The sequence below is a fragment of the Saccoglossus kowalevskii genome, chromosome 19 (assembly GCF_978046115.1).
Source record: "Saccoglossus kowalevskii chromosome 19, keSacKowa6.1, whole genome shotgun sequence".
In the NCBI taxonomy this organism is placed as follows: Eukaryota; Metazoa; Hemichordata; class Enteropneusta; family Harrimaniidae; genus Saccoglossus; species Saccoglossus kowalevskii.
The window spans coordinates 26,450,760-26,466,013 of record NC_140659.1 but is presented as its reverse complement, the minus strand read 5'-3'; the positions used below and the strand labels follow the sequence as shown (position 1 = coordinate 26,466,013).

General features: G+C 36.1%; 1 protein-coding gene across 1 annotated transcript in view; it reads right to left on the bottom strand.

Annotated features, from left to right (window-relative positions):
- The window catches only part of LOC100376472 (substance-P receptor-like), a 63,079-nt gene that overhangs the window by 8,416 nt on the left and 39,409 nt on the right, over positions 1 to 15,254 (bottom strand). The window contains exon 3 of the mRNA XM_002735349.4: positions 5,014 to 5,776. Coding sequence (XP_002735395.2) covers positions 5,014 to 5,326 — 313 coding nt within the window. The 5' untranslated portion in view covers positions 5,327 to 5,776. The remainder of the gene's footprint in view (positions 1 to 5,013; positions 5,777 to 15,254) is intronic.

The window sequence follows — 15,254 nt, the reverse complement described above, 5'->3', positions numbered from 1 at the left end:
TGCCACGGGATTGCCGGGACTACCAACCTGATTGTTGTCAGAGTAAATTGATCACAATGATTTGCGATGAGAGGGGAGGGGGTGTCAAACACAGTCAGTGTTTTAATCACTCTCTTGTGAACGCAACAACAGATGCACAAGTACCAGCCCTTCTCTCTGATTATCAGCGAGGGTGTTTCCGGAATAATCGCAGATATTCTACTCTACACAATAGGAATGTTGTGTTGCGTGTTGTTTTGTTACGACGTTGTTCAAACATAGTCAGTTAATCATACGTATTTAATGTCCACTTTGTCGCACGCATTTTAGTGTCGTTATTTACTATGTTTCAGTTCTACTGACATGTGGATCCAGGTGATGTCTCCCCCACTGTCACATTTCACAGAGTTTGGACTATAATACGTTCACGCTGTCAGATAATCCACACACATATATTGCTAGAAAATACAATTCTAATCTGCAGCGACTGTAAAATCCGTATTTGTAGCCCATCGCCTGATGACATAGAGTTGTCTAATTGTTCCGCACTCATTTTCACTCATTAATATGTATTATGAGTATCGATTGGCTACCGAACTCTTTTTCGCGCAAAGGTTCAAATACTGCTATTTTGAATAAATTTTACCATGCTGTTTTGTGGCAGTATGATTTCGTTATATTTCAAAATCTTGTACCGAATCAATAAATATTTCAATAGGGAAAATATCGTATGACGTTAAAAATTTAATTATTGGGACATTCTGAATAATTCATTATTCATAAGATGACGCTTTAAGGAGGTTTATGTCGAACGTACGTGTCATGCTCGTCTTATATTATTATCAGTTCATACCATCAGAGTACCGGAAATGACAACAAAGATAGGGGTCACCGAATGATGATTCAAAAGTCAGGAATATCTTGAAAAATTATAATTTTTTCACTGGTTTTTATGGTGATTGTAAATTCATGTCTCAAAAGTGTTTGTTTGATGTCATGAGATGAAAACGTCATATAATGTTATTGATATGAAATCTAACATGTCGAAATAATTTCAAGAAAGTGAAATAAAAGTTTTCCATCATATACAATGGGACGTTATCTCCCATAATGCAATGCATATATGGGCAGCAATATATGCTCAGTATTGCAAACGTTGAATTTGGCTCAAACTGTCTTAACATGAAAATATATTTTTGTCAGATAGATTCTTTTCCAATAAACAACAAACACATTTTGAAGATTTGTATTAATTTTAACATTACGTAACAATTTATGACAACACATTTTGATATTATACCAGCGAACGACAATAACATAAACCCAGACGTATTCAATGTTCATTCACCTCGTCAAATGGTAATAAAATAGTTATTGTAGATTGTTTTCATTTTATTTTTACTGCACACTATTAATCGCAGGGTACCATTAAATCATAGTAGTGTGATTTACCTGCTTCACATTGTCTGCGCAGGGTCGTGTGTGTGCAACGTTATTACCAATATTGAACTTTGACATGACGTATGGCACGTGTAGCAGTGGTTTTTTTAATTCGTTCTTCATTGGAGTGTGGACGTTCGACCCGATGTACTATATCACATATTTTACGTTCGTTGCCATGGTTAAAGCATAGATTTACGCACCGTGGCTTAGACACGAGTTCTTTGTGCAATTGGAAATAATACGTCAAACACAAGGACGAAGATCATTCGATTAACTTGTTAACAGCTGTGGTATTAAACATTTGCTCGATCCCTGGAACTACGGTTATTATAATGTATTTATAACAATATAACCAGGATACAGACGTAGCAGATTAAGATTTAAATTTAATGACGTTATTTGGATGAGCAGTTTAAATAATTGAAAAGAAATAAAAACGAAGGTGTTCATTTCTGGTCAGTTTAGAGATATACACTGTTCTGGTTAGATTAATAGAACACATGCGTTTGACTTAAAATCAGACGTGCATGCTCGGTGTGTACTTTTCATATGTTAAAACAACTATTTTTATGACCCATACACCAAACCCAAATATATCGGTAAAAATTACATGAAATGCTACTACGCAGATAATAGAAATTTATAAACCTAATTCCGGTTAAAGAGTTTTGTGTATTTACGGCGCGGAGGCTAGAAAGTTCAAATAACAATAAAAATAAACTATAATAAAAATAAACTGAAATAAAACAAATTATAAGAAAAAGGAATAAATAATGCAACTATATATATATATATATCTATATATATATATATATCTTATATACTGCAGTTTCCCAGATATCTATTTTTACACACACCTCCCAGCATAAGACTTTGACCAGTAATGTTTCGTTTTTTATACTTTTTAATTCATCAACAAGTCATAAATTGAAACTGTTTGGGGTTCCACGCGTCCATCCATCGTCATTTGTCGGACATGCCTGGACCGATTTTGTTCGAAGTTTAAATTCTATTGGGATACATATGCACGTCAATTTGTTTTTCGTTTGATTGACCATTAACCAACCGACGGCCATTCGTTGACCCTAAAATACCAGAAACTCTACAATTAAACATGTCATCAACCGTTTCTCGGTCATTTCGTGATTGATTTCATTCAAACTTAGTGTTGAAAGTAATCATGGTAGGTTACTGGTGCACGTCATTTCGTTTCGTGTTTTGATTCAAAATGGCCGTGTAAAGTGTTCTGTCCGTTTCTCAGAGATATTCAAAGAATAATGGGTTGCATAATGTCCGTTAGTCATTTTTAGATCTCGAGAAAATTTAGCTAATGAGCGCCCAATTTGTTAAAAAAAATCCCATAAAATTGCAATATTTGAACATCAACCGTTTCCCACGACAATATAATGGTATACGTTAGCACGATTATTTGTTTTTTGTCTCGATGACTTTTGGCAGACTGGTAGCAACACAAAATGTCATAAACCATTTCTCAGACATGCTTTAACTGATTTGGTATGAACAACACACATGTTTCGTTTTGATATTTGGTTCCAAATCAATTGATGTATCATACATTGTATTTACTGATACCGTCACTAACAAAAGAACGAAGACTATGTCATATACAATGACTTAATATTTATAGCCATGTACGTGTATTGTTTCCGAGCGTCTCCCCTCCCCATCATGTGGTGATCCAAACACGTGAGAAGGCTTGGTGAAATATGACTTAAGACACATTGTAGACATTCTTCTACATTAGTACAATCTTTTGATCCCTGTCAAGTATCAAATATTCTCGCCGCTATAACCATGTAAATTTAATAGCAATTCTGACGCAAAGGTTAATGATTGAAGCAGTTTTTAGACTCATCCACAGAGAAGTTGCTTAAAGTTGGTTTACAATTTTATTGCTTATTTCAAAATTAATTCGAAATTATTGGATATTTCATTAAATTAAGCATCACGTTGGAATTCGTCGACATGTTCGGATATTCTGAATATACTGACGATGTTTAATATACGTGCTGAAGTCCACATAATGAATATGACGTTTTAAATATCACGTTGATGGCATACAACACTGTATCCGAAGTCAAACTGGTAGATGTTTATCAATGTTTAATCATATTTTTTTTAAATGCAGATTTCCTATGATTTGTCTGTATTATTTACAGGCTCAGAAATCAGAAAAATTTTACATGAATGTCCAACTTCTTTAAGAACAAGACATGAGCCGAAATTTAACCAAGGCATTATAGCGACGATGCGCTGGAGGAAAGACTTGTATTACTTTGCCGCACACAAGATACGTTCACAACTACATTTACATTGCCTTATGTTGTCAATATTTTTGACAGATGGTCAGATTTACTTGACTCTTGCAGTATGTTTTTATTTGATGTTAAAGCCGAAATAAAGTATACGGACGCCGAAAAACATTTTGTACAAAACATATGGAAAACTGTGATTTTTCAGCCATTTCACCATTGACTTGTATGATTAAAAAGAAATCGTATTAGTAGCACACTGTGAATAAATCACATGTAAGATGTGTACTTATGATTTTGACGATTTAGTAGAAAATTCTATTCATTTTTATGAAACAATGCTTTCCATTAATCTTATTTTTGTCTAATAACGTATTTATTCTTGAGTAAAAAGCGTAGAGTTGATGGTGTGTCAAAAACAGTATGTGACACTTTTAAAAGTCACACATATTTATTAATTTAAATTAAATGTCAATGAACAATCGAGTAGTGAATGATTTTATTATCGCGATAGTCAATAATATGCAGGATCTACACCCTATATCATAGGATGGCCCTGACAAACGTATCAAAACCAAACAAGCAGCATATTTACATAATTACCCAGTTTAACTATTTTATACTTTGAAGCATAACATTTTGAATTTATAGTCGCGATATTCATAAATGTCGAATTGACAGCACAGAGTAATGCGCAAACATCATTCTTGGTAAACAACATAGATGTTTCCATAACAAAATAAATTCCGTTCGCTGTTTTAAGGTATACGCGTACGTAGCGGGGAAGAGTACCCTCACGTTAACGTGAAATGTGTGTTGTGTGGCCCTGCTCAATCGATAGACTAGCAGTAATGTTGTATGTTTCACGATAATACGCGATTACACATTTAGCACCACAAATAAAATTTGACATACATTTCACTTATGTAAATTTCTATTCCTAATATATTAAGGTTGGTACAGAAATCGCCAGAATAATGTATCATTGCGAATTAATACACAAAAACGGGGCTGAAACACTTTCGACATTACCTCAATCAATGTACTGTTGTGTATTCAGTATTTCGTGGTGAATTGACCCAAGTCACTATCAAAATAAGAGGTGAGTCTTAAAATAGGACGATGTTTAATACACACTGTTCAACAGAGAAACTTGTGTGTGTGTTTTGTTTTATTTTGCAAACTACACGTGGTATTTGAAATACATGTATGATGGATTAGTGACGATAACGTTACGTTCCGTGAATTGAATAGGCTGTCAATCCAGATCACGCAACTGATGTATACCACACACAACATACACTTGTAGAAAACTCACCTTGAACAGTGAAACTGAACTTGCACATGAATCCCCCGAATGGATAGTTGCGGGTGAAATGGTCCACTACGAAAGCCCACTCAGTGAAAGAGGCTATGAGCAAATCGGCGGCCGCCAGGTTGACTATGTAGTAGTTGGTAACGTTACGCATACTACGGTTCTTGAATACGATAGTGATGACGATAGCATTGCCGACGATCGTGATAATAACAATAACCAAGAACAGAAAGCTCTTCAGCACAATTGACCATGTTGGTCCAGGGTCAAACGGAGGAGACGGGTAATACTCTGTGATATTTGCTGTTGTATTCATTATTTGGAAGGTCGGATGTTATCCAATGGACAGCTTGTTCAGTTATTCTCGTTCCTCGTTCAGTGCGGACGTAGATGAACACAATACGAAATGCTGAAATGACTGTTCATATATTATAACGCTTTTCTCATTCTAATCCTATTCACATCTGGATACAAAATCTATAATACAGGTATTAAGTGTTGATTATTTAAATTTATCGAGAGGTCGACAAATATAAATCAACATGCGATCCTGGGCATGCGCTTTAAGTTACCAAATTCGATGACACTCCACAACTAAATCAGTCGGCGTACCAAAAGTATGTTACAGAATGACGACGGCTCATCGGTCAAATAAGTCGAGTGAAGAGGTGTTTGTCTCGGTGTTCCCATGGCAACTTGAACTATATAGTGAACAGCTGGACATGTTTCAGTGACCCTGTTCAATACGTCCAATAGTCTTTCTCGCCTTAAAATAGAAGAGAAAGCAAGTTACATCAATACATTTGCATTTTATTTAATCTTTATTGAAGGTTCCGTTTAACGTGGTGTTTGTATCACATCAAATCAATTATTTACTTTATTTTTTCTCAATTTAATCTACATATATTGCGTTTTGTGATAATTTCCACATCCTTACCGAACAAGTGTTATTGTAATACTGAAATATGTAAATTGCGTGCAATGACGTATTGGGTGTGATGACATGTGGAAATAAATGACATGGTTCACTCTAACTAACATTGGTTAGTCTGAATACAGTTCCACTGGGGGTTATACGTGCGTGGGATTGGAAAATGTATTGCAGTGTGCCTCCTTTCTGTTAAATAAGGCCGGCCGGTTGATAACAATTAGTAGGAATTAACCCCGCTCAAGCCAACACCACCACAACTACATGTAATTAATTAAACACGGACATGTGTTTATTCATAGTTCAACATCGATCGGTGGCTCACCATCCATCGCAGTATACCGTTACTGTTATTCTTTTAAACCCTCTTTGATACAATACCCCCGTGATACATTCTACACAAGATAATAGAACGCATGCCTAGTATTCATTCCAAGTGTTGGTGACACCATTAGCATTCTGGACATGTATAATTCTCTTATGACATGTTTGACCATGTATAGACCGGGAAATCAATATATTTCAGTAATTTAGAGTATGCACTATGCGAGTATGGAGGAGATTTTGAAAAGGCTGTCAGCTGGTTTGCTGACCTAAATGAAAAACGGGAATATTCGACAAAATAAATATTCCAGTGTCGATAGTTCGCTAAAAGTGTCACAAATCCCGCATACAAATATACCAAACGGTTAATAAAGTCACTTAGCCTACTAGGCAACGATCATTGGCTATAAAAAGACGTCAAATCCGCTGTATACCCGATATATATCAAATAAATATGCTCTATGTACCGTATTTACCGTTATGCTCACGCCCACCAGAAGTCATGCTATCAACCCTAACATACTATGTTATCGCACTGCAGGCGGTTTTTCAAAATGAATAACAGCACCATATGTAAACTACGACGCTTGAATCGTGTTTATCGAAATGAAAATATCACAGTTTGTTGAGATAGAATATAGGTTACGCTAGGAATAACATTAATGTAATTAAAAAATGTTCTACAAGCAGCGGTTACACGTTTTGAAAAATACACTGTTACTATGGCAAGATAATTTGTGTTTGTTTGATGGTTCGTTGTTTCATATATGCAAACATATACTAGTAATCGATCCCGTTCATAGCACGTGAAACAGCGTGTTAAACGCGGTAAACATCCCTAATGAAACACAAATCACAAATAAAGCATTATGTTGTGTGTCTTGCTGTGTTACGCCGAGCATCTTAACACTCTTGGCCTTGGAATGGCGCCGAGTTTATTTATTGGCTATTGACCACGGAATGGCGCCGAGTTTATTTATTGGCTGATCATACAGTTCTTTGAATCACCTGTAAGGTAACGTAGTGGACATTAACCTTGCATTATTGTCGGTACTGTATAATCATATGTCCAATACGCTTATGCCATGGATGATTTTAGATCGATACGTCAGATCACAATTTGCTGGTTCCTTTCGTAACATCATAAATCATTTCTTGGCTTGGGATGAACTTACTCTTCATTTTTGACTTGGGCAACCAATGAATAATGTACGCATATCAAGTGTCTGTGTCAGAGACATTTCCTGTCACAATATTTGAACTAACTTTGTTTCATGGCACGACAAAGTTTACAATTTGAGGTTTATTTTTTTCCCCGCAGTCACCGAGAACAAGTTGTGTGGAAAGCAAGCTGTTGGTGGTGGTGATTGAATTGTGTTGTAAAAACAGCTTGTCCGAGTTTGTGCATACATGCGTAAGTTACACAGTAGTTACTTATTTTGTTCATACTCTGGCTTTTAAACCTAATTATTGAAATTACCGAGACTAGTGTGTAGGATATGTTTCAAGCCATATTGGTATTGTAAGTTTGTGAAGTTTTATTTCCATTCCGGCATTGTCTTACAGAATCTTCTATTTTAATTGTTGTTATTGCCTTTATTTTTAATATTTCCATTTCATCTGATTTTGATGTTCCATTTTCATCATGATACTGGCTTTATGATTAATTTCACTTCTATAGTTTAAAACGCATTAACGAGCTTGAATAGCGTTACACAAATGTCACCTTCTTTCTCGTACCAAGTGAAGTGATGCCAAAATATTGAATTCAAATTGACTTTGCACAAAATCAGCTGTTTGTTAGTTGTCGGATCTAAATAGCATAGAAATCTAGACGCTTATCGGCCCCGCTTCTACGTTTATTTTCCATCCCTTTTCTATTCTATACTTAGACTGTGTTCTCGTACTTCACTAAATAAAGCAGTGTGTTTCGAACCGGTTAGACAGCAAAGATTCACATATCTACACATCCTCAACTCAACAAGTATAGTGCGCCGCTATCGGACTGTTTTTTTAGTCCTCGTACCATACCCCCGTAAAAGCCGATGATAAAATATTCACCGCGGGCTATTGACAAAGAAGACGCTCGATCCGGTTGTGTTTAATACGAGCGGGTATCTGATGATTTAATGTGGAAATTATACTCATGCTTTACGACCATTAAGGGAAGTTGCCTTAATTAATTGTGGTTATAAATTAAACCTTACTCGAGAAACATTGGCGGACATTGAGTTATTTTCTTTCACTTATTAGTCCTGGGGCCGGTCATGTGCTAAGATATGCGTAAAGTCAATTGAAAAGGTTCTACTTGTCATTTAGATCGCGGAATTCTACTTGCGCAAACGAACGCTATTCATCATAATTTGATGTCTGAAGGAGATATAATATTATTACCCCTTAGAAAATAATCTAAATCACTCGGACGTTTTTATTTTAAAAGATACCCGAGATGAATAAAAATTCATTGAGAATCGATCAATACTAACAAAGCTATGGGGTTCAATTTTGTTGTTTTTATTGCTTCACGTTCTAAGATGCGCGCATGATACTAACTATAACATCTAGCGTTTACCCACATTTATTCGACTCGTTAAAGTCATATAGTGTGTGTAAAAGTAAATGCAATCTAACGTGACACCTGTGGGATCATTGGTGTTACAGATCATTATTTTGTAAAAGAGTATTGAGTGAACAAATTAAGAACCCAGAGGTCACCAGATTTTCCGAGTAGATTTAATGTGTCTTTTTCTACCCGTCGGTGATTATCAAGGCAGCGAATCACCATGAAATGCAACGGCAGATTCCGTGAGGTGCTGCGGTCTATCAACTGCTCAAACGACCTTAGCAAACCAGAATATCAATTGCCTCGTGGTGACTTCGTGATTACTAATACTCAGATTGTGTTATGACGAGCTCGACTGTGTCGAATTTTACCAACTTTTCGTGTTTAATGAAAAATAGACTCAGGGAAAAAGCTACAAACTATAGGTTAAATAAACGGGTTTGAGTGTTACAAGTCGTCTAAGGTGAATCGTAACTTCTTAATGGCAATAGTCCTCTTCTATACGAGACGAATCATTAAAGCGTGTGTACGACTCGTGCAAACCTGTGTACGGGTTTTTTGCGTATCCATCCACCTCACATGAAATTAGTTTTCTGTGGCGATTAAGCTTTATATACACCCTGTCACAATATTACGCAAAATGCCAGACAAATGTAACACGTTACTTGTATGGTACTTCACACTCTCTATGGAAACATAAAATGACAGATACTGTCATTGTGACTCCGTGACAAGACGCCATTATACAAGTACAATATTCAGTGAGTATTCACTGTAATAACATTCATATGCATATTTAAACTTCTATTACATGTATCTTGCGTTAGCCGTGACATAAATATCGACTACTGGTGAAGTTGACCTAAACTACTTATGCAAATCAAGTAAACAAATCATATACGCGTGGCGCTAATAGAACGAATACAAATGTGTGTACCATTTCTTTACCTAATGATGGTACACGATACGATCTGGTTAAAATAAATTGTACTCAATGAGTACCTTACGAAATTGAATCGAATACACAAATAGATACTAACGCTGCAACTGCTGGATACACAATAGGTAAAAGTTAAATAAACAGAGATATAGCACCATAAGTTTTATACTTCTAGTTAGAAATCAATAGACCATAGAAGCAAGTTTCGTGGGTCTCGTGGCTCTCGTACTTTCGATGAGGTGTTTGGAGGACAGTCTAAAAAATAGTACAGGCCGTCGCTCTGTGACGTCATATGTTTATGACAACCAGCATGCGAAATGTCGCTCACTGATCAGCACTAGTTCACGATCTGATGTGACAATGTCATCCATAAGTTATTTTACTAACAAAAAACACGTACATTTATATACAACCGGAGCGAAAACGCCATTATTTTATCTTAGGGTCTGAACGACTGGTTATTGCCGTCAAATCATTGTGCGTGTGCGCATGCTCAATGATTTGACGGCAAGTACGAAGGCGCATACTAGTATTGCTGTAAAGATTGCGGGTATTGCATTTTGGCGTCTTAGTTCGGGTAAATGTCAAACGGTAAAAGTGTTGAGGATGTGCGGCGATAAACGTTGAACACCCACACAAAAATAGTACTGTAAAAAGATGACAGTCGGTCTTATATGTGATTGCAATGAATATTCATCCGTATTATGTTAAATGGTGGCACTGGTGTTCGTGTATTCTCCTCTCTTCTGTTTCTCATACGTATTGACTATCGGTGAGTTCACGCATCAATCGCTACAAATGAAGTCGCCCACGTTCACGATTAACTTTAATATTTAATTAACCGTGTTAGTCCTATCGATTGCCAATGTCCTCCGAATAAGTACATAAACCGTATATCGATTACCAGTTACGCGAACAATTGTATAATTTGAAAGGTTTGAAAATAAATAGCTTTTTATATTTGTAGTCATTGGTGATATTTTATTAATAAATTCTTACTTAAATACGTTTCCAGATAAGCTCAAGAATACTTTTATTTTGATAATTTGTTAACGAAATCTCACAAAAAAGCATAACAAGTACGTATGATGTAACAATGGTGACCGTAATCGGTGGATGTTAAACGAAGACATACCATCTTACAATACGGATGTAAACCACAGACATATACGCCCACTCAGGATGCAATCAGTTAGATATATGTCCAAGAAAAGCAAAGGTGACTAAGATACGTAATTCATGTATAGGTTATTGTCAAGTCATTGAATAACGTTAACACTCTGAGGATTAGATAATACAGGGGGGAAGCGTCTATGACTCTTTCGGGAATTCAGAATAAATAATCTTACGGCGATGGGGTAGATATAAATTAACACTTTTTTGCTAAGCTGTGTCCGCAGAGTACTGCGATGTACGTGCGTGGCATGGGTTTATCGAGCGTTTTTAACTGTGAACTGGGAATGGTCGGCATACTTATTAGCCGAGAATTGTTTTTGCAGCGAACGCAAATAACAGTATTTTCTACGACGTTTCTTACGCTCAAACTTCGTATTGGTTATCATTCACCACGATTCACTGTTGACGCGCACCAGTTCCTAAATGGTTGATTATCCAATAAGGACCTTGCAACCTCTACGTTGCGTTAGGTTAATTTGATCGTGAAGACAAAATGTCGTTTTTTATTTACTCGGACAGGTGTGTGGAAGCAAATCCCTAAGCAACACGGCGCTTGTGTTGAAAACGTTTTGTAAGACTATGCCGAATAATTCAGATTGTCAAGTGTTACTACCCCCACACCTTACAAGCTGCAATCTTAAAATTATATTATCTATCCTGGAAGTAAAATCCAATCATTAACTGTAACTGTAGTTATATGAAGGTTTATCACCCGGATGTGATAATTATCCACCGAGACGCATATATTTATATGAAGCTTACAGTTAATAATTGTTTTGTCATCTTGAGTTTTCTTGTCAAATTTGTGTGGTGATTTGAATGTCCGTGGTCTCGGTAGCAAGCACTGCTTTGATTAAGAAAGAATCCTGGCACAATAACACTTAATGTTTTGCATGTCATCTGCCGACCCCGCGTCTGACCAATCAGTGTGAATGCAATCTTGTCAGTTGCCCGCACCCGTCCACGCAAGTGAAATGTCGCTGTACTTTTCTGCATCAATATTGACATTGATTTCTGATTGTCGTCGTAATTGAATTTACCGAATGTGTTCGTAGTTGGATTATTGCCAATTTTCTTCTATGAACTTCTGTGTTTTTCTTCAAGGAAATGTCGGTGTAATTTGCATAAACTAAAGTATATATTGTGAGTTATTCTATAATCCTGTGTTAACGGCTCTCTTCTAACCATCTTGGCGTTATGGAAAACGACAATGTGAAATATAGTTATTGAATTTTAAATATTTGAGGATTTGTCCGTGATTTCAAATTACTGCGACCCTCAGTTCTGAATCTGTCTAAATCATTTACGTACGTTTGAACAATGCCATAAAACGACAACACTCAGATGCGCAAAAAAAATGTTTGTATGTTGCACAGTACTAATCTAATAAATGAGCAATAACAAGTATTTATTTGAGTGGGGGCATTCAACTACGCGTTACTTATGCAAATTTGCGTTGTCAAACAAATACGTGTGGGCTCACGCAAAGTTTTACTACACTGTACAATGACTCTATTGCCCGGCCATGTATAATTGGCAACATAAAATGAACACAGGAGAAATAATTGACATTCTAACAAGTCTCCACATCGTAGCCACTCAAATTTCAGCAGCATTTGTTCTCTAAAAACACTGACATAACCTGACCCCTGTTACTCGTTAAATACAGTCTCGACAATTTGGAAATGAAAGTTGTGATTATCTGATTTTAAGGCCCTCTATTGTATCGCGATACCCATACAAGTATTATTAATGGACTGACCTTTGGCAGTCATTAAGTGCGCACGTGTGTCTCTGTGTAGGGGTTATGTTCTATATTTACAGATTCCGGCATCAATGGGTATAATAATGCCTATTACGTGTAACATTGGATATTCCAGCGGATAAACTTTTCCAAACAAGACGTGCACTACTGAACGACAGTGTAACCTGGCAAAACACTTCCCTTTGCATTTATACATAGATCTTAGATCTATGGTTTATACAAACGTTGTTACTTGTTTTCAGCTTTATACGTGTATTTTCTGTGTATGCTCAAAATAGTATCTCATCTATGCGCATTGTTACATTGCATTTAGAAGTTTAAAAACAAAACAAAAACGTCTTCAGTATTTTGCTGTCTCGTCTTATGTCTCGGTAGAACAATATATCATGCCGATTTTGTACCATCGCGGGTTCAGCAACAAAGACGATGAAATCACTATATTTCCCTGTGAAGTACTCGCGTTTCGCGGTGTTTGATGTATCTAACGCGTAAACAAATTGCAACGTGCGCGCGGCAAGTGTGAGGTTTTATATCAAGGGAATTACTGTCTTTCATGGGCACACTTATCGAATTAGGCGCGTGTGAAATGTGTGAATAATTTCACGGCTTCAATGTCACTGTACCCACATATGAGAGTTGTTGTAAATGGATAGATGTCAAGACACTCTTTTAACCAATCATGTTGCATTGTTCAACCTTATAACTGCATCTAAGCTCACTTACAGATGAGACTTATGTTCGGCGACACTGTTATTCAAACCTATATGCCTCATTAAAATTAGTTATATAATGTCTAGAAAATGACAGAAAGCAAAGAATGAGTGGACGTTTTATTCAGCGGCTTAGAGGTAAGCGTATGGCTTGGCAAGTTACGCAAGCGTTATGACACCTATCATCACGTGATGGCAATCGTAGCCCATGAGTGGTACAAATCCCATATGCAAATTATATTCTTTAACTTAATGTTCTACTCAGGGAAAAATATAACTATATAATATTAAAGGTTATATACATCAGTCACTGTCATGCTTCAATAAAATTAATGTATAATGCCTTAAGAAAAAACATCTACCGACTCACCAGCGAACAACACAAAACTTGTACGGACAATGTGATATATTCGTGGATCTGTAACAGTTAAAAAGTCGCATAAAACATCGAGTTATTCAAAAAAAGAGCAAAATGTTAAGTGCGTTGTCTCCCTGCCTGTTGTTTAAGCTCAAATGTAAACAAATTGCCATGTCAGCAATCTCGGAAGCTACAAATTAAAATACACCCGAAATACAACATTGTGTATTGGAATATTGTAAATGAAGGTATGTATATTGCATTATGAGAGGCAGACTATTAACAACTTTGTTCTCAATGTATACACATGTTAAGGCAGTAGTTAAAACCCCACATGGTGTGCCTGATCTGTTTAAAATTGAAACAGGCCTGCAACAAGGTTCAGTTATTTCCCCATTACTTTTTTGTTTTTATATAAATGATATAGAAAAAGCTCTTACACAAGGTGGTGAAACTGTAATCTATGTAAACACTTTAAAATTAATGTATTTATTATATGCTGATGACCTCGCATTATTTAGTAAATCTCCCATTGGTCTACAGCGTCTTCTAAATAGATTAGAAAATTACTGTAAAAGATGGAGGTTGACAGTAAATTTGAATAAATCAAAAATTGTTGTTTTTCGCAAATCGGGTAGACTAAAGAAATCTGAAAAGTGGTTTTGGAATGAAATTGAAATAGTCTCAAAATATAACTATTTGGGGGTTCTTTTTTCTAGTTCAGGTATCTGGTTTCAGGCCCAAAAACACATTGCTGAACAAGCAACGAAAGCCATGCACAGTATTAAAAGTATTCTTTACAAATATGATGGGTTCAAACCAGCTATTGCGTTTCGTGTTTTTGACTGCAAAATTCTCCCAATCCTGCTTTATGGCAGTGCAATATGGGGAACACATAAATCTTACGATATAGAAACAGTACATCATAAATTTTGTAAATTTGTTTTAGGGGTACACCCAAAGGCCACACACTCTGCTGTGAGGGGAGAATTGGGAAGACATTTAATTAGAACACATGTGAACAAAGAAATAATTCGGTATTGGTTAAAATGTATAGGTGGTGATTCCTCTGTTTTAGTAAAAGAATGTTATGGCTATCAATATGACAGGGTAGAAAGGGGATTTAATTGTTGGGCAACATATGTTAAGGATTTGTTATGTAATTTTGGTTTTGCACACGTATGGGAAAGCCAGTATGTGAATAACCCAAATTGTTTTCTGCTACAGTTTAACCAACGGTGTCTAGATATTTCCCAGCAACAGTGGCATGATCAGATTGGTAATAGTTCAAAATTATGCACTTATTCTAAATTTAAAAAATTATTAGCCGGGGAAAAATATCTGGATTCTATTACTATAAGTGTTTTTAGAAAATCTCTCGCTTGTTTTAGAATATCTGCTCATGAGCTCATGATTGAAAAGGGTAGGGCATTGGAAATACCACTTGACCAAAGATTGTGTCCTCTTGGTTGTAATCTCA